Source organism: Serinus canaria, chromosome 10 (genome assembly GCF_022539315.1).
Source record: "Serinus canaria isolate serCan28SL12 chromosome 10, serCan2020, whole genome shotgun sequence".
In the NCBI taxonomy this organism is placed as follows: domain Eukaryota; kingdom Metazoa; phylum Chordata; class Aves; order Passeriformes; family Fringillidae; genus Serinus; species Serinus canaria.
In genome coordinates, this window is record NC_066324.1 from 1,013,049 (window position 1) to 1,032,142 (window position 19,094).

The 19,094-nt window shown below is 51.2% G+C and overlaps 1 protein-coding gene across 8 annotated transcripts in view; it reads right to left on the minus strand.

The window, feature by feature from the left end:
- Nucleotides 1-18,748, minus strand: part of SPG11 (SPG11 vesicle trafficking associated, spatacsin) — a 30,355-nt gene extending 11,607 nt beyond the window's left edge. For 3 of the 8 annotated variants that reach the window (XM_050978284.1, XM_050978282.1, XM_050978283.1), the window contains exons 1-27: nt 18,463-18,748; nt 17,394-17,578; nt 16,434-16,661; nt 15,726-15,906; nt 15,005-15,142; nt 13,868-14,325; nt 13,503-13,648; nt 12,704-12,836; nt 12,456-12,611; nt 11,822-11,997; nt 11,514-11,690; nt 11,082-11,153; nt 10,068-10,195; nt 9,327-9,499; nt 8,456-8,663; nt 7,777-7,980; nt 6,990-7,096; nt 6,224-6,369; nt 5,772-5,933; nt 5,350-5,416; nt 4,764-4,929; nt 3,579-3,757; nt 2,954-3,062; nt 2,589-2,748; nt 1,625-1,852; nt 693-893; nt 262-369 (exon numbers count right to left, since the gene is read on the minus strand). In XM_050978284.1, the coding sequence (XP_050834241.1) occupies nt 262-369; nt 693-893; nt 1,625-1,852; nt 2,589-2,748; nt 2,954-3,062; nt 3,579-3,757; nt 4,764-4,929; nt 5,350-5,416; nt 5,772-5,933; nt 6,224-6,369; nt 6,990-7,096; nt 7,777-7,980; nt 8,456-8,663; nt 9,327-9,499; nt 10,068-10,195; nt 11,082-11,153; nt 11,514-11,690; nt 11,822-11,997; nt 12,456-12,611; nt 12,704-12,836; nt 13,503-13,648; nt 13,868-14,325; nt 15,005-15,142; nt 15,726-15,906; nt 16,434-16,661; nt 17,394-17,578; nt 18,463-18,668 (4,602 nt within the window). In that variant the 5' untranslated portion in view covers nt 18,669-18,748. The remainder of the gene's footprint in view (nt 1-261; nt 370-692; nt 894-1,624; nt 1,853-2,588; nt 2,749-2,953; nt 3,063-3,578; nt 3,758-4,763; nt 4,930-5,349; nt 5,417-5,771; nt 5,934-6,223; nt 6,370-6,989; nt 7,097-7,776; nt 7,981-8,455; nt 8,664-9,326; nt 9,500-10,067; nt 10,196-11,081; nt 11,154-11,513; nt 11,691-11,821; nt 11,998-12,455; nt 12,612-12,703; nt 12,837-13,502; nt 13,649-13,867; nt 14,326-15,004; nt 15,143-15,725; nt 15,907-16,433; nt 16,662-17,393; nt 17,579-18,462) is intronic. The other 5 variants (XM_050978279.1, XM_050978278.1, XM_050978281.1 and 2 more) reach the window with 3 other exon arrangements.
- Between the last annotated feature and the right edge of the window lie 346 nt (nt 18,749-19,094).

A 19,094-nucleotide genomic window follows, 5' to 3' on the forward strand; every position in this document is an offset into this window, starting at 1 on the left:
CAAGGCCAGGCAGAATTAATTACACAGAATTAATTGTTACAAAACAGCCCTGGCACCGCTGGGGAAGGGAACTGAGCTGCCTGAGCCCAGCGCCCAGGAAGGAAAACCATGAATGTCAGTTAGCTGGGAACCAGAAACTGGGAGGGAAAGGAAAGAATTGTTAAAGCATCTGCATTGGGAGAGTGTTTTCACACACTGCTCCTCTTGGCCCAGCTGCCCAATCCAGCAAGGACATCCACCAGAGAAAACTGATTTCCTTACATTTGTCAGGCTTTCCTGAAATTTGTCCAGTTTGGTTTTAGCTTCCTTGTACTTTTTACAGTTCATGCAGAGCTCATACATCTCCAGGATGTGCAGCAAAGGGGAATCCTTTAAGACACAAAACCAGATGATAATAAATTCCCAAAGTACCTCAATAAATAAATTCTACTTTAAAAAATCATCTATTATTGCATTCAATAAATGCAGAATTTGTCTCCCTCACCAGCAGAACAACGAACTTTTAATTTATTAAAGTTGCATGCAAGGTTGATGTAGGATCTAAAAATCTGTGATAATTGGAAGAACTTCCACTTTGACTGGGAATTTCAGTGGATAGCCGGGTTATCCTTGGCATAAAGCAAGACAGAGGGGGATTTACAGGCCCAGAAGGGTGAGACACATCAAACACCCCTGAAAGCACATCCCCTCACCTGTAAAAAGAGCTGGAAGCCATTCAGAAGTGTTTTACTCTTCTGCTTCCTCAACAAGACTTTCCAGATGGCAGCAAGGTCCTGCAAGTCCCACTGGGGACCTTCTGCCCAGCCCTGGGTGTGGGCGGTGGCCTCAGCCCTGGTGGCATCATCCACAGAAGTGACAATCCACACACAGAGGCAGGAGATGAGGTTGGCACCCTGGAAATGCCAAAAGGAAGAGTTTACACCTCCCCTCCTGGTGGAAGGGGGCACAGCCACCCCAGAAACACAGGAGCAGCTGTGATGGCACTGCAGACAGCCCTGTGGCACAGCCTGGCACAGCCAGCAGTGCCCCCTCCCACCCCCAGGCCCAGGGGTGCAGACTCACAGGGCAGCAGAGCCTGGCACAGCCTGGCACAGCCTGGCACAGCCAGCAGTGCCCCCTCCCACCCCCAGGCCCAGGGGTGCAGACTCACAGGGCAGCAGAGCCTGGCACAGCCTGGCACAGCCAGCAGTGCCCCCTCCCACCCCCCAGGCCCAGGGGTGCAGACTCACAGGGCAGCAGAGCCTGGCACAGCCTGGCACAGCCAGCAGTGCCCCCTCCCACCCCCCCAGGCCCAGGGGTGCAGACTCACAGGGCAGCAGAGCCTGGCACAGCCAGCAGTGCCCCCTCCCACCCCCAGGCCCAGGGGTGCAGACTCACAGGGCAGCAGAGCCTGGCACAGCCTGGCACAGCCAGCAGTGCCCCCTCCCACCCCCCAGGCCCAGGGGTGCAGACTCACAGGGCAGCAGAGCCTGGCACAGCCTGGCACAGCCAGCAGTGCCCCCTCCCACCCCCCAGGCCCAGGGGTGCAGACTCACAGGGCAGCAGAGCCTGGCACAGCCTGGCACAGCCTGGCACAGCCAGCAGTGCCCCCTCCCACCCCCCAGGCCCAGGGGTGCAGACTCACAGGGCAGCAGGCTGCCAGCACGCTGAGGATGGGGGCCTGTGCCCGGAGCCCTTCAGCCAGCAGGAACCTGCAGGGGCTGGGCTGCTCCTGGCACTGCAGCAGGGTCTGGAACAGGCTCCCTGCACGGGCCCTGCCAGCAGCACCTGCCTCTGCACCCAGCAGCCTCCCCAGGGCCAGCAGCAGGTGATCCTGGACCACAGCAGGGAAATCCTGCAGCAGGGGAATGACCTGTGGGGAAAACAGCACCAGAACCTTGTGAGGCCAGGCAGGAGAGGGCAGGATGGAAGCACTGAACACACAAAGACAAAACACTCTCCAAATTCAGTTATAGAACAGCTCTGGAGACCCAGAGAGGGAAAAGAGCACTGTAGGTGTGAATTATTCTAATGAAAGCTCATCCTTTTCCACAAAGCTCACATGTCTCCTAGGGAGCCTCAGTTCTGTTCTCTCTTGCAGGGCACACAGCATGAAAAGGGTCTGCTCAGGTGCTTTTGTGGAGCTACAGATTCTTCAAAAGCACAAGCAGATCCAAGTTAAAATCCTAGGTCTGCCAAGCACCACCTTACCTGGAATTTCCCACTTAGCTTCCTCACATGACTTTTCCCAATTGCTTTTATTGGAGTGTTTTATTCATTTTTAAATCCCATTCAAAATTAAACTTGGAAAATTTGGATTCTCAAAAGTTTAAGTATCTTTACCAAAAATCCATTTGAGTTTTAAAAGGAAAGATGAGTGGCTTTACAATAACTTGCAGTGAACATCTGGCAACTCTCCAATCAAAAAAAAACAGTAACTACTTGAGTTTAAATTGAATTTACAAGTGTGGCTGCAAGGGAAGGGGTACCACAGTCCCAGAGTATGGACATCCCAGAGAACCAAAACCCAGGGACTGGTGAGGCTGCTGCTGCCTGCACACTGGACATTCCCTTGCTCCAAGGCTCAGTGCAGAGCACAGGCAGCTCACCTGGGCTGGCTGGTGGCCGTGGAGCTGGCTCTGGATCAGGAACTGCAGCCACTCGTTGGATTTGGCACATTCCCTCAGGAAGGACGTGCTCAGCTCCAGCTTATGGAGCTTGCAGAACTGCATCACCAAGGACCACTGCCTTCTGCAGTCACTGGATGTCCTGCACAGAAGGCAGAGAGCTGCAGGTGCAAAGAGCTGCAACGTTTGCAGCAGATGCTCAGGTCTGACCCTGGCAGTGCCTGCAAACAGCCAGGGGTCCCTGCAGCCAGGTCACTGTCCTGGGCTGCCCTCTGCCATTATCTGACACACAAGGCAGTGCCCAGCCTCCCTTTCCCAGGGAAGCCCTCAAAGCAGGCTGCTCTCACCTCTTTATGCCTTGCTGCTCAATGGCATCCCAGAAGGCCTCTTCCAAGGAGGAGAGAACTGCTGCTGCTGCTGCCTTCTCACCATCAGCCAGCTTTGTTAACTTCTCAACTGGTGAAAAGAACACATTCCTGAGGTGCTGCTGGCATCAGAGCCAGGGCAGCATTTTCAGGAGTAGCTCCCAGCTGGGAAAGCAGACACCTGTGGCCCTGGAGTTAGAAATTCAACTTTCTGGAGTTATTTCTAGGATAAACCTAATTTCCCTACAGCTTTGAACACCCGATCTCCCTGCAGGTGTATGATAGGAAGGAGAGAGGAGATTTGGCAATGGACTTTGTTAAACTCCCTGTCATGTTATTACAGCTGAACCTCTCTAGTATCAGGGTCAGGCAGCTGCTGGACAGGGCCTGTTAGATCCTGATACAGGCTCTATCAGTCCTCCTGCCTCATTTGACACTACAGCATCAAAATGCACCTTTCAAAATGAGTAAAGAAACAGGAACAAAAGAACAAGAAAGTTCTTCCATGCTTTTAGGGCACTGCTGAGCCCCCAGGCAGTGCCTGCTCCCCTCCCTCCCTTCCCAAGAAGCCCACAGCAGCTATCCAAGGCAGAAAGGAGAGCCTTACCCAGGGAGTCCCTGCTGGGGCTGTGGCTGGAGATGAGGCTGGCAGCCCTGAGGGCCACCCTCAGGCCCAGGCTGTCCTGCCCCAGCAGCTCCAGGAAGCACACGCAGGCTGCAGCCACCGAGGGGACACCGAAGGAGCTCAGGGCCAGCAGCTGGGCCTCCCGAGCTGCCTGCTGGATCCTGCAGGGAACACACACAGCTGCCACCCACTGCACCCCCTGCACCAGTGCAGCTCAGCCTCCCTTGCCCAGACAAGCCCCAAACTCCCTCCCCAGGCAAACAAGCACCTGTGGGGTTTGCTGAACTCTGAGCCTTCAGCATCAAGGGTAACTGTGAGCCAGAAGTTTGATATTGGTAAAAAATGGGGGATGAGAATGAAGGCTCACACGTGATAAGCAGAGTTTGCAATTTGATATGTTTATCAAAAACAAAAGGTAGTGGAATGGGTGTTATAATTAACAAAACACCCCCTCAGCAGCTGAGAAAGGCACAAAGAGCCTTTGCAGAGTTTGCAGTCCACTGCAGCACCAGGAACCTGAGTCTGACCTGCAGATGGTGCTAAGAGAAAAATGTACCCAAAGGGTTTTTCCACAGCAGTCACTGAAATATCCCTGCATCCCTGCTGGCTGTCAAACCATGACTACACTCCACTTTAATGCATGTTTCCCTTTCTGCCCCAGTTTTACCTGTTTACACGAGAGAAACATGATGTTTCTCTCCATCATTTCCACAAGATCTGTGTGGAAATGATGGAGAGAAACAAGCAGTGACTAATAGACAGAAACAAAGTGATTTGTTCTAATTCCCACACTAAAATTTCATGTATTCAAGTAAGATGTGTCACTCGACTGTACCCTCCTGAACACCTGATTTTGAAGCTTCAGCCAGGACATTTAATTCCACCAACCTCCAGGGCATTTTCTGCCATTCTAGCTAAGCTAAAGAAGTATCACCACAAGGAAATATCACAGAAAAAGGGGCATCATGCTCCTACCAAGTCAAGTTCCTAAAAGAAGAGCCCAGCCATGTTTGATCTGACTGGGGATCTTTTCCTCACTTCCCCTGTGCAGATTTATTGAGGTAACTCCAACAAGGCTCACCTCCTTTCAGCCATATCTGATTTCTAACCTTTGGGACACCCCAGTTGCCCTGCTGGGCACTCAGTGCTGCTGGGGAGGACACTCACAGCTGCCTGGGGGTTTTGCTCCTGGCCAGCTGCTGGCCCAGGAAGGTGCCGAAGGCGAAGGCGGGCCGGCCGTGCAGCAGGTAGAACAGGAAATCCAGCCTCTCCAGCACGGCGTGCCTGCTCACCAGCTCGGGGCTGGAGAAGTGGGGCAGCTGGCTCCAGGCATCTGGGAACAACACAGCAGCACTGTCAGGGACACTGAGTGCACAGCAGCAGCGGGGCTCAGCTGCAGAACCTCAGGGGAGAGCCAAACGGCTCCTCGGGCTCCGAGTCACACCCAAAACCACCCTGAAATCCCACTCCTCACTGGAAAAGCAGAGCTCTGCACCACCTCAGCTTTCTTGGAGAAGAAAACATTCGTTTTCTATCTTATATTTAGATAATTTTCTATATTTAGAAAATTAGAAGAGCTTAACGCGAAAATCTAGAATTCTAGTTCAAAACAGAATTTCAGTAAATTACATTACTTTTCTTGTGAAAGAAACTGCTCTTTGAGTAAATTTATCTGCCAAATAATTCCCCTGGAAAGTAATTTATCTTAGGTGCTCAGGCTAGGAAAGCATGTAAACCTTGGCAAGGGACATACCTGACACAGCAAGAGTGTTTGTTGACTGCCAGCCAAACAATTTTGTGGGATCAAAGGGCATTAATGACTGAAAGATCAGAAACAAAATAAATTGAGGCAGCTTAAAAATTTCACAGCACTGTCCTGTAACTCTTGATTTCTAATTCTCACACCATTACAAACATTATAAAATTTAAGTATTGCAATTTCTGCACTATTAACCACCTTGCCTACAGAACACTGCGAGAACATCCCTCTGACATTCCAGCACTGCAAACCCTACACAGAGTGTAGGGACCACTTGGAAAAGCAGCTCAGGATGAAGCTGTGAACTTCAGCTCCACATCAAGGATCCCAAAGAAACAACCCCTGGCCCCCACACCCAGCTTCAGCTGCAAACAAACCTCTCTGTCCTCGTGCCCTGCCAAAAGCACTCTGTGTACCTGCAGAAGGTGGTAGAGAGAGATGTCAGGAGGCAAAATTCCATGAGCAGTGCAGGAGGGGAAGAGAGCAGCCTTGAGCTTGGGGTAAGGGGTCAAGGCCATCTTCAAGAGCTGTGGATCAACTTTCTTTAGAGGTTTTTCAGTATCTTCGTTCTGAAGGACCTACATTGCAAGCAAGCAAAATTAATTAGGAGGAAACTGCATTCAACAGCAACAAAGCAATTTTGGGGTGTCCCAGTCTAGCCCACAGGAATTTGACAACACAGAAAGTACCATCTTCTTTCCTGTAAAATGCATCAGACCCACATTCCCCAGCACCTGATGCTGCAGGTGACTGTGCTGTGGATCAGGACACTCTGGTCACCCCCTCTGCTCCAGCACTTTTCTATCCAAGGGGGCACTTTTCTATCCCAGCCATGGCAGGAGCAGCAGGACAGGGGGTCAGGCAGTACCTGGTCAATGCCCCCAGGCCCATAGACTGTGGTGGCCAGGGCCAGCAGGGTCCTGCCCTCCAGCAGGATGCTGCTCACACCCCCCTGGCTGCTGGGGATCAGCATCTGAGCGTTGGCCAGACTGGCCTGGAAAATCATCTTGGGATCTTGAAAGGAAAAAAGGTGACATTTAACTCCATGTAAAACCAGTATTAAACCATCACACATTACAATCACACAATCACACATTACAGCTGTCCTCTGACTGGGAAAAATGCTGAATTTTCTACTCTTTGCTGTCCATACTGGTTTCCCTCACTTTGCCTACAAACACAGAGAAGATGAGCTAAGATTTACCAAGCTTTGCCCACACAGATAGGCTGGGCTTGAGCCCCACAGTTTAGCACTGGAGTGGTTCAATTCTTTATCCTACACTGGCCATGCTTTCTAAAAAAGCTGCACTTGGGATTAGTTTTGCCTTTTGTTGATGTGTGACTCTGCAGAAGATGAAATGTTTTTAAAGTGCCATGAGTTAGGGGCACAAACTCTCCTTCTGCTCTGCCTGTTGGGAATGTAACTGAACTGGGGGCAAGGGTGATTACACACAGAGTGATTCTCACTCCTGTGCAGTCCCAGGGCTTTAAGCACAGTTCCAGCAGGAACTACAGTCCAGATCTCAGAGATGAGGAGGTGATGGACAGGGGCTTTGCAGCAGAGCAGCAAAGCCAAGCTGTGCCAAGCCCTGGGCTAGGGCAGGAACAACAGCCCACTCTGGAGCAATTCCTACCTCGGGGACTGCTGGCAACCCCTCTGCACTGCACCAGGAACTCAAACCAGGGATGTGCTTCCTGCAGCTCCTTGTTACCCAGGACAGGGCAGTTTGAAGGGGTTAAACTGCAAAAAAAATGAGCAGCAGAGTGAAAATACAGCACTGGTAACCACTGCTGTAACACAGCATTGAAGAGTGGGGCATCTCATGGGTGTTAATGCCAAACACAAGTGGTTAGACAAACAACCAGAAAATGATGTACTGGCTTTTCTTCTGGTCTGCTTCTACAACTCTGGTAATACCAGTGTTAGACTGGAGTTAAAACTCAGAAATTTTAATTGCCAAATATCCATTAAGTGGGAAGCATTCATATAGCTCCAATAGCTACTACTGGTACCAGCCTCAAACCCCAACTAACCCTAGATTAGGTGGAACCAGCAACTTCCTTATCTGTGAACATATCAGGAGTCAACTCACACTTGTGCTCAAGAGAGTTTCTGAATTCTGTAAATTCTCAGATTCTGAAGAGCACCTTGTCTTGGCTCATTTAGGATTGCATTGCTTAGAGCATTATACCAATTACAGCTGTGATGGTTTCCTTTCATGACTGACACACAAATTAATATTAAGGCAGCCTGAATAAAGCTTCAAAATACAGCTTAAAATCTCACACACTGCCCCAGAGTTTCTGGTACATGACACTGCCAGGGCTGAGGAAAACTCCCCCCACCAACTGTTCAAATTGTGTTTCCTTCTTTAAATCTGGGCTCCCTTGTGGGATTTGAGGGATGGGAAGCATTCCTACCTGTAATAGTCCAGGTAAGTGTAGAGCAGGTACTGCAGACTGTGCTCCAGGCAGTGCAGGACAAACTGAGCATGGAAGTCCAGGCCACTGGCAGAGCTGCATTTTGGAACAGGGTGAGGATTCTGCAGGACTCCCCCCAGGCACGACAACCTCTGGAGCAGCAGCTCAAAATCTTCCAGCTCAGAAGGGACAAAAATTCCCTTTCTGTCAGAAGAAAGCACAGACACTGACCACACAGCTCTCTTGGACAGGTTCTGATGGGTGTTTCCAGCTCACCATTAGAGCAGAGCCTTCCCTCCCAGGGATTAATTCCCTGCTGAGGCAAACACAGAGTGCCAGAATCCATCTGCCTGTGCCCCAACCACACCATGGTTACTGCAGGGCACTGCCCAGAGCGAGGTGTGAGCAGGGAAATGCTCAGGATTTCCTCCCTTGCATTAAAGTGGGCATGAGGAATATAACCCCTGAACCATGCAGGGGCTGAGGGAGGAGTGCTCCTGCTCTCATGGCTCCTACTGCTGCCAGACAGCTGAAAAGAGGAGACTAAAATCACATTTATCAATGGATTTGTGCTGTTTCCAAAAAGAGCAGTATAAAACCTAATATGGATCAAGGATTTCATGTCTGATTTTGGCTTCACACAGGAAGGAGAGAGAGTGGGAAGCCTTGGGGGCCCCACCTGGCCAGCTTGTTGAGGATGTCCTGTCTCATGTAGGGGCTGCACAGAGTGCTCCTGTCCACGATGTCAGGGCTCAGGGGGGGCCAGACAGCTCTGCCACACGGAGCCTGGCTGGGCTCTGACTCCTCAATCCAGGAACAAATACTCATCCAGTCATGCTGGGCTGTCAGGTGCATCCAGAGCACCTCAGGACTGCAGGTCTTGAGTTCTGTGTTTAAAAAGGTAAATGGATGAAACCAGCTCACACAAACACTCCTGAGGGAAATACTGAATTGCACAGAATTGTGCAATGGTTTGGGCTGGGACCTTAGAGAGCACCCAGGGGTGCTCTTAAAGGGCAGGGACACCTCCCACTGTCCCAGGTGGCTCCCAGCCCTGTCCTTGCCCAGCCTGGCCTTGGGCACTGCCAGGGATCCAGGGGCAGCCCCAGCTGCTCTGGGCACCCTGTGCCAGGGCCTGCCCACCCTGCCAGGGAACAATTCCTAATTCCCAATATCCCATCCACCCCTGCCCTGTGGCAGTGGGAGCCATTCCCTGGGTCCTGCCCCTCCAGGTACCTAAATTTAATGAACAGTTGCCATGAGGTCAAGGGTATTGTTCCAGCTTTTGGGGCCTCAGGTTGGCAGAGCTGGGAGCAGTTCCCCAGGGCAGGGGGTGGGACAGGACGTGGCAGAGGGTGGCATTCACAGGAGGCAAGTCCCTTCCAGCTAATTCCAAACCCCTCTCCACAGCAGGAGCCCAGACCCAGGATGGAACAGGATGAGCCCCACTGTCACCCACTGTGAGTGACACACAGTGCCCTCTGTGGCTGTGCCCAGCCGTGCCAGGGGGATGCCAGCTCCCAGCGCAGCCCCAGAGGCAGAGCACTTGCCTTGCTGTGGTTTCCAGGGCAGCAGCACCATCTCCTGCAGCAGCTGCTCCCAGCAGAGGGCCCAGCTGAGGGTGAGGGTGAGCCGGGGGGCTCGGGGGCTGCCCCAGCCCAGCTGGGAGCCCAGCACTGCCCGGGGCCCAGAGAGCTCCTGCTGCCTCCTCCAGCTGCTGCACCTGCAACAGCAGGCTGGGCTCAGCACAGCCAACAGCACCTGGGGAAGGCTCAGCAAAGCCCCCAGCCCCGCCTGCCACAGGGACCGAGCTCAGCTCAAGGGTTCAGAAGCAAAGAACTGCCTGTTTCTCCAACAAACTATCAGTATGGGAACAGTTCTACCATTATTTAACTGTAAAATTATTTTCTAGGTTATTTGGTTTGCTGTATTAAAGACATCATAGATCAAAACCACAGCAAACATCTGAACACGAATAATTGAGTGGGGATTCTAATATTATTATTAAAAATGCCTCATTTGAAGCAGAAGAGCTCTGTCACCCTCACAATAGTTTGTCATGACTCACACAGCAGTTTGTCATGAGAGAAGATGACAGCAACTGCCACAGTAATGAGAAAATGACTCAGTCCCCTCACTGACTCTGATTTCTGCAAAGAAACACCAGTGTGAAATTAATGAAATTAAAGACTATTTGTTAGTGCAGTAAATCTCACAGAATGTAGAATATAGCACATTTTAAATCCCATTAATGCTATTAATTAATAATTAAAATTAATAACCCACATTACCTGGAAAGAGACTGAGTCTCTTCTTTTTCCTGGAAGGATTCTGAATAGAAGCTTTCAACCTGATGCACAAAGTCAATAATTTTCTTCTCTTTTTCAGAAAAATAATTTTCTTCTTGTAAGACTTTCACCTTTAATTGAAATTAAAGTGTTACCTCCACCTGTTAAAATACTACCTCCAACTGCCCCCAGTTTTTATCTATCTTTAATCTATTCAAGTTGTAAATGATCCTGCAAGTGCAAACAATTAACCAACTGTAGGGAAACAATTCTGGAAGCAGAGGGCAATGCACTCGAATGACAAGAGGGCTCCAGACTGTGTGAGAGAACCAGATCAGAGCAATGAATGTTACTGACACTGCAGCAGCTCTGCAGCTGCAAGCAGCTGCAAAGGGACAGGGATGCTCCAGGAACTGCCCTGGCAGGGTGCAGGTACAAGCCCTGGCTGTCTCTGCTCTGAAGGTCAGTGCATTAGGGGTTTCTTGTCAGCCTAAGCCTTTTTCTGACCCAGAGGTGAGGCAACTGAGAGGTGTTAAATAACTTTTATTCCATTTTCAGTCTCATGAGAAGGGTGAGACAATACAGATGTTATAATTCACAGCATCACAATCAGAAGCCAGCTATTCCCTAATTACACCATAAGTGTTTCTTGGTCTATCAGCTTTAGCCACACCATGCTGTAAATGCCTCAAAGCCAGTCATGTAAAATTACCCCTCGTGGGTCCTACCACAGTGCATCTTTCATAGTTCTATTTCTCTAAAATATCTAGTTTTACTTGTAAAGCCAACCTTTGAAACTTGTTTCCAGTTCCATTTCTCTCTCAACAATGTCTGCTCCTATTCCATAACATCTCCAAGTCAGCATTTCTTATCCCAGAGTTCACATACAAATACACACTATGTGAGCCTTCTGTCAAACTTTGAAAGTTCTCTATAAATCCATCTCCCAGAGCTCCCCTCAGCACAAAGCCAGCCAAGGCTGCAGGGCTGGAGCCAGGCAGCCTTTGGAGCACTCACCAGGAGCTCCCTGACGTGCCTGTCCTGTGTGTGCAAGCAGATCTTGTGCAGCTCCTGCCTCACGTCCAAGCCCTGCCACAAGGACACTGGCTGTTAGAGGTGCCCACAGAATGCACTGAACAGATCCCACCCAGAGTGAACACAGCTGCTCTCCTCCCAAAGCACACAGCCCTGACAAACAGGCGTGGGCCAGCCCCTGCACCAGCCCTGCAGAGATGTCCCTGATGTCCCCAACCCTGTGGCCCCTCACCCAGAGCCACCCTCCCCGTGCTGCTGAGCCAGCACACAGCCCCAGGCAGGCTCCCTCAGCAGCTCCTCAAACAGCCCATTCCCCTGCAATCCCCCTGTTCCTGGGAGTCAATCCACCCCAGGATCTGAAGCTCCCCGTGCCCTGCAGTCCCAAAGCAGAGTGAGCAGCCCAACCCCTCTCACCATGTTCCTGAGCAGCTCTGAGGCCTCCCTGGTGCTGCCCTTCAGCAGGCAGTCATAGGCCAGGCTCAAACCTGTCTGCATCAACTCCTGCAGACTCTCAGCAGGATGCTGCTGCCTTCTGAAGAAGATCTGGGCCTCTGGTATTTTGTTGCTTAGGATGGCCTCAGCAATGACTTCCTAAAGGGAAAAACATGGAACTAACTAGACCCTCCCTATGCTGATTTTCCCCCCCAGTACTTTAAGACATTTCCATGATCTCCTTATATAAACTTCATCACAGTAGCAAAAACTGGGATGCAGGTTTTCACCTCTGGTGTCAGTTTTTCCCATTCTTGGCTCTCTTCTATCTCAGGCAGGTCCTCATCCAGCTCAGCTCCCTGCCCTGGGGTCACTGCTGGGTGAGGGTATCTCCTCAGGAACTTCCTCAGCCTAATGATGTAGTCAGTTAAAATGTCTGCAGCCTTCTGCAGGAACTCATCAGGCTCTGCCAAAAGCATCCAAGAGATCACTTAAATGAGAATGAACAGGCAGGATTTTAATGTTTAGCAACGCTGAATTAATAAATGTGCTGATTAATAAGCAATCAGCAGGACTGTTTATTAGCTCAGAGGGAAGAGCACATCAGCTCTGTCCCCTGTGCAGGCAGGGACAGCCCAGCACCCTGTCAGGACACAGGACACAGCCCCACAGAGCTCCCTGCCCTCACTGAGGGGTTTTCCTGCCCAGGGACCAGTAAAGGAGAACTGAAATTCTGTATTAATCCTGACAATTAGTCAGGTAAATCCAATCTAAACACAGGGATGAACAGCATTCACTCACTTAATTCTAGTATTTTTATGTGAATTCCAGGCAAATTTATGCTTTTAATTAAAAGAATTAGCAGTTCTTACTTACTTAAATGATGACACATTAGTAGCTATGACCCAGAAGGAGTGATCTTACCCTCTGTGTGCACAAAGATTTCCTCCAGCTGCTTGGTGAGGAAAGTCAGGGTGAGGTTCAGGAGCTGCTCAGAGAAGGGTTTGCTGTGAGGCTCCATATCATTGTCTTGGATTGCAGAGCAGAGCAAGTTTAGAGCTGGCCTGAGCTCCTCCAAATCTGCAATGGTTCCAGAAACAGCTCACACATCTGCATCCTGCACTGAGCCAGGGCCAGAGAGGGAGGAAATAAACCTGAGGTTCTGCACTTACTGCTCAGGTAGGACTGGGAGGCAGCACCCCCAGGGTGCCCAGGCCCAGGGCTGGCTGCAGACAGACTGAAAACACTTTCTTTGCTTTTTAAAAACAAGTCCACCGTGTCCAGCTGGCGATTCTCCAAACCTGCCTGGACAAACAGAAACAGAACAATCCAGCATGGATTTACACCCACACACCATGCACTTACTGCTGGGGCTCTTACTCCATCCTCAGTGACACACACAGAAAACCAGAGGGAGTTTAAACTCTGTGTGCAGCACCTGCAGCCTGGAGTAACAAGGTGACCTGCACAGTGCCTGCCAGGCCCCTCTGCCAGGCTCTGCTCCAGCCCTGCCCTGATCTCCACACACAAAATGTTACTGCAGCAATATGAAGTAAATACTATGAGAATCAGGACTCTGAAAAAGCTTACAGCAATTTTGTTAGATCAGCACAATAAATACAGAAATCTAGTTCCAAGGATTTCTTTTCATATTTAACATTTTGCAAGGGGACAAAAACTGCTGCAGAAACTGGTAAAATTGCTTTTGGGTCCAATTAAGAGGGAATTTTGAGCACTGCTTTGTTCTCTTTTATTTTGTTAATGTGCATTCACTATGCTGCTGTACTTCTACCTTTGGGTTACTCATCTGCATGGGGTTTTGCTGTTTATTCAGTAACTAAACCACTTCCTTTTGCCCCTAGGTTTGAGGCACACTTTTAATTGTGTCTAAACCCACACTGGCATTGCTAAACTGCGTTTAATGCTTGGAATACAGAGTTTGTTTGCAAGACCTGAGGCAGCTGTCCTCACCTCGAGGGCATGGATGGGAATGGAGCACCTCTCCCAGCCATTGAGGTGGCACAGGGAATCCACGACCCCGGCGCTGCCAAACATCATCAGCCTGGTCAGGAACTCCTCCTGAGTGACCCCAAACAGGACCAGGGACAGACCACGCTCTGAACGACACAACCAAGCCATTACTAAAGACAGAGCAGCCCCTTTTTGGGCAGCAGCACTTCTACCCACTGCTGCTTCCAGAAGAGAGAGGCAAGGCTGCAGTGGCCCTGTTTGGATTTCCCCCGAGCAGGAGCACGATGGGAGTGACCCACCAGCAGCCAGGTAACACACTAAAATCCCCCAAAGCAGCTGTCTCAGGGGAGTTTGTGAGCCCTCACCTGTCAGCAGCAGACACAGTGGCAGCTCTGCACTGCACTCCACGTAGGCACTGCTTCTGCCAAAGAGGGAACACGTCACGTCCTGGGACTCAAAATCCCAGAGGGCCAGAGACAGCCCCGTGTCCTGTGCCTGCACCACAAACACAGCCTTAGCTCCAGTCACCAGTTTGCACTCCAGTTTCACCATTTCCTGGGCTGCTCCCACGGGGATTTGTGCCCACTGCTGTCCTGCACCCCCAGGCTGGCCCTGGAGTGCTGGGGAAGCTGCCCACGTGACAGCCCGGGGGACAAAGGCCACCATCCTCTCTGGATCCTCACAAACTTCAGGATCGTGGTCTTCCAGATGGGTAAAAAACTGATACCAAGGCAAATTCAAGTGGTTCACCAAGTCTGGAGAGCCTGCTGTTCTTCTTCTCCTGACTCTGTCCCACAGTGAGGATAGGTGTGCCTTCCAGGACCTGCCAGGGGACAGAGTCACCTGTAGCACCAGGTACTACCCCAGGAACAAGGCAGGTAAAGCTTTCTCAGTTAGATAAAATGCACTCAGAGCTCATAAAATCCACCCAGCATCCTGCATTTTAACCTTACCATGGCACCTTTCTTTGCATTTAAATACTCCCTGCAGCCAAGCTGAGTGACCACAGCTGGATCAGCTGGCAACATCCATGTTCAACATTTTTACTGAAAAGCTTTCTTTTCCTCATGGAAAGTGCCAATTAAAAGACAGTAGAACAGACAGTTATAAACAGTTATATATAAATTATTGTTATAGATAGTTATATGTAAACGTTCTACTATTTTTTAATTGATAACAAATAGTTATTAAGTAAACAACCATCTAATAGAATTAAATCCAAAACTGAACCTTTCTCATCCATACACCAAGTTACAACTGACATGCTTTATTGGTATCAATGCTCTAAGACCCACAGGTAACCCCAAAGCAGCAATTCCTGGTTGGAAGCTGTCCAATGCCACACCTAAAGCTGTCTTGGTCTACCTCAAGTTCAAAACATTGACAGCACAATGGCTGATTTTACCTGTCCCAACTACACCTGAAAAACCAGATCAGCAGTTTATTGTCAGTGCTGCCAAGGAGGCAAAGGCCAGCCTGGGTCAGGAGTTCTTCCCCCGTACCTGTCTGTGCGGAAGGGCAGGGGCAGGAGCTCCATGCTGTGCTCAGAACTGGCCAGCTCATCCTCCTCCAGTCCCTCTGCAGGCTTCACTGGGAGATTTTCAGGATCTCTCTTACAGAACAAATGTTCAGGGAACTGTCTGTAAAGAAATAAATATGAAATTTCACCTTGCTCAGATGATTTAAGATGCTTTTTTCATGTTTAACTCCTCCAGGAGCTCTGGGTGCAGTTTTCTCTCAGGCTGAGAAAACTCTCTCAGTTTTCTCTCAGGTGAGCCATCAAAACCTGATGCTCTATCCTGAGGTGGATACCACCTCTTAATTACCAGCTGGCCCTAATTTATCATGCTAAATCAGCACAGCTGAAACAGCTGTACCGGCACAGTTTGATATTTTCATACCCCACAGTACTTCTAAAAGGTTCTACCACCCACCCCTGGCACTGAGAGCACCTCATCTTCCTGGAAAAAATATGAAGGGCGAGACAAAGTTAATCTGCTTGTTAACAGACAGATTAAAATAAAGAGATGTTATAGACACAGCTTCCTTTGTGACAGAAAATAAATTAGAGCAAGCAATGCAAGGGCAATCTTCAAACAAAGAGGGGATTTCTGCTCCAGCACAGAAGTCAGAGTGAAAGGCTGCCAGCACTGGTGAGGACAGGCCCAAAACCCAGGAGCTGTGAGGCTCAGGGAGCCCAAAGCCCTCCCCTGGGAGCTGTACCTGAAGTAGGTGTTGAGCTGCACAGCCAGGGCCCAGTGGCAGCTGTTGGTCACCACAGCTGTGCTGAGGTCAGGGGACACTGCCAGGGCAGCCAGGGGGGACACAGGGGCTGGGCCCTGCCCAGCTGCCAGGGCTACCCCCACCTTCCCCAGGGTGGCACCATCAGAGCAGTCACATATGTCTGCAAACAGCATCAAGGAAAAGCCCAGGGCTGGAGGGACAACAGAGCAGCTACACAGCAGGGGAAGGTACTGAATTTTGGCTCCAGGAGGAGGGGAAGGCAAGCTGACTTCACTGTGCTCTAAGGTGCCAGAGGAGATGAGCAGGGACAGGTTAAAGGCAGCAGCTGGTGGAGCTGGCAGGCCTGAGCCCCTGCTCATCCCAACACAAACCTGCCTCCCAGGCTCCCTGCGAGCCTGCAGATCATTTCTGTTTTAATTTAGCCGTGAGGTGACAGCACAAATCAGCCTGTTACACACAGACCCATGAATCAAATCCTTAATGAAACCCATAAATCCAGGTCTGCAGTGGGAAACCCTGCACACACAACTGTGGCACTCCTCTACCATAACCAGGATTTGGCTGCACAACCTTCTCTGCAGGCACCACTTAAGTGTCTGTAAAGAAATTTCTGCTCAGCCCTGACAGCAGAGAAAAGCAACTTTGCTCTTCCAGATGATTTTCCCTGATCTCTCCTGCAAAGGATACAAATCCAGCCAGCACTGTCCAACAGGAACAGGATCCCCCTGCAGAACTGGGAGTCTGCGATTCTCCCCACAGCTCCTGGAGGCAGGGCCAGGGGGAAGCAGCCACAGGTCTCTGGGGGTGAGCCTTCCCCAGGAAAGGTCAGGTGCACAAGGAGAAACTGGTTGAGCAGAAGTTTGCACTTGTTGTTTCCAAAAGACAGAATCTTCACGGAGGAAATTGAAGGCAGACCTGTAAATTTAAACGTATTTAAATTTCAGATTACAGCCAGCTAGACTTTTGATGTGTAAAGGAATTCCAAGAAAATGACAGCTCAAGTTCATTGCCCCAGTTCCCATCCCAACAGAAGTTGGGATGGTTGGTTTTAAATCTCACTTTCTGTGCCAGAGACATTCCTTCTAGAACCATTTCCCAAAATTTTTATGTGGCTTTTTCAGTGGACAATACCACGAAGAACATAAAAAATCATCAGAAAATAAGATTTCAGTCAGCACTGAGAAAAAAAGCTACAAACTTTCGAAACAAAATATTTTAGGAAGGGAGACTGTTTAAGAACATGTAAAACACCAAAGGCTCATTGTAACTGCACACTATGTTTGCTAATCACAAAATACAAGGTTAAATGTTTAATTAGTCTTTGTAGGGTTATTGATGAGCCTTGTCTCCCTTTTCCTCCCACCAGTCCCAACATTAAAGTTAAAATTTGAGAGAAAAGGGTTGCATATATCTCATTAAAATTAATTTTTAACTTTGTATCAAACATGACCCTCCAAGAGTTTAATTCTTTCTGACAATGTCACCTTTGAACACAGAAATGTCCCCATGATTTTTCAAGCCCATGGATCAGTGTGGAGGTACCTGAAATTCCCCAGTGCTCAATCCCACTGCCTGACCCATCCCACCAGGAGCAGCAGAACCAGAGCTGCAGTATTTCACACATGCCACACTTTGTAATTTACTCACTAATGTTTTTAGCTTCAAGGAGCTTTTTCAGCGTCTCTGCCTCACAACTGTGCAGGGGATTTGGGTTGTGTTTTCCATCTTCTACACTGAACTCATAGACAAACAGGTCATGGCTTTGAGCAAGAGCCAGGAGCTTGGTCTTGTTGGACTGTGAGCCATCATCTTCTGAGCTGTCCCACAGGAAGCTGAAGGTGAAACATTCAGGGAGGTTATGGCTTTATTCCCTCTCCCCATTTCACATGCTGACCATTCTGGACATGCACTGACTGGGGACAACACCTTCACTTAACCCCTGCTGCCACCCTGGCCCTCCCAGCACTGAACTGCTTCACCCCTGGCAGGACAGAGCCCGAGGAAGCCCAGCTGCTGCTGCTGCTAGGGAGAGCAGAACACACTGTCCATTTCCAGATTTCTCCCTGTTTTTTGGGCCGAGAACCTCTCCAGGTGTGTCACACCTGCTCCGTGGTGATGGGGAGGGGCAGAGAGTGACCGGCTCAGCAATGGGCAGGGCAAACCAGAGAGCAGAGCCCTGGCACAGCACCAAAACACTGCCCAGCCCCGGGATGTCCCAGGCCAGGCTGGACACTGGGGCTGGGAGCAGCCCGGGACAGCGGCCGCGTCCCTGCCATGGCCGGGGTGGCACTGGGTGGGATTTAATGTCCCTCCGAAGCAGCTGGGGATTCTGTGTGACACAGCATGTCCGGCTGCTGCTGCCGGACACTGCGGATGCTCAGAACCAAGACTGCTTTTGGCTCGGCGCGGAAGCTGCCAAAGCAGATGCTGGAGCCACCACGCGTTAAAGCCACCATGTGACCGCCGAGAGTCACCCGGGCTGGCCCCGGGCTGAGGGGGAGGCGCAGCACTCAGGGCACTAGGGCGTGGAGCCAACAGCCCGACAGACAGACAGACAGACGGACAAACCCTTCTTGTTTGTTCTGGGATCAGCTGCCGTGCGCACACCCGGCCGGACGGACAGACACCACCCGGCTCCGCCGCGGCTCCGGGAGCGCTCCCATCCCGGGGCCGCAGCCCCCCCGGCCCGGCCCGGCCCGGCCCGGCCCGCACTCACTCAGCCCAGGCTCCCGGCAGGACGCTGCCCCGAGCCCGCCCGGGCCCGCCCGGCCCCAGCGATTCCAGGCGGATGCCGCCGGCCAGCAGCACGGTACCCAGGGCGTGCCGAGCTCTGCTCAGCCGCACCCGCGCCGCGCCCCGCGGCTGCCCCGAGTGGGGCACCAGCAGCACACGCAGCTCTGCCCGGGCCCCGGCCGCCGCCATCCTCCGGCCCGGCCTCAGCGCCGCCCTACGCGCCCGGCCCAAGCCGCCGCCATGCCCGCGGGGCCACCCCTCGTTCCGGTCAGCTGGGCACCCCCGGGCCGCGACTACAGCCCCCAGCACGCACCGCGGCGCAGCAATGCGCGCTGGGAGCTGTAGTTCCTCCCGGCCCGCCGCTTAAGCAGAATTTTCTTCTTTAGGAGGAATTCTCCGTATATTTTCTCTGATCTCTGTTGTAGATGGACCCCCATGGCACTTCTGTGTCCCCACTCTGGGGCAGCGGCTGTCCCGGGGATCCCTCTATGTCCCGGAGCTGTCCCGCGGTCTCTCTGTGTCCCGGGAGGGTTCCTTTGTGTCCCCTCTCTGTGTCCCCTCTCTCTGTCCCGGGGTCTCTCTGTGTCCCCTCTCTCTATCCCGGGGGTCTCTCTG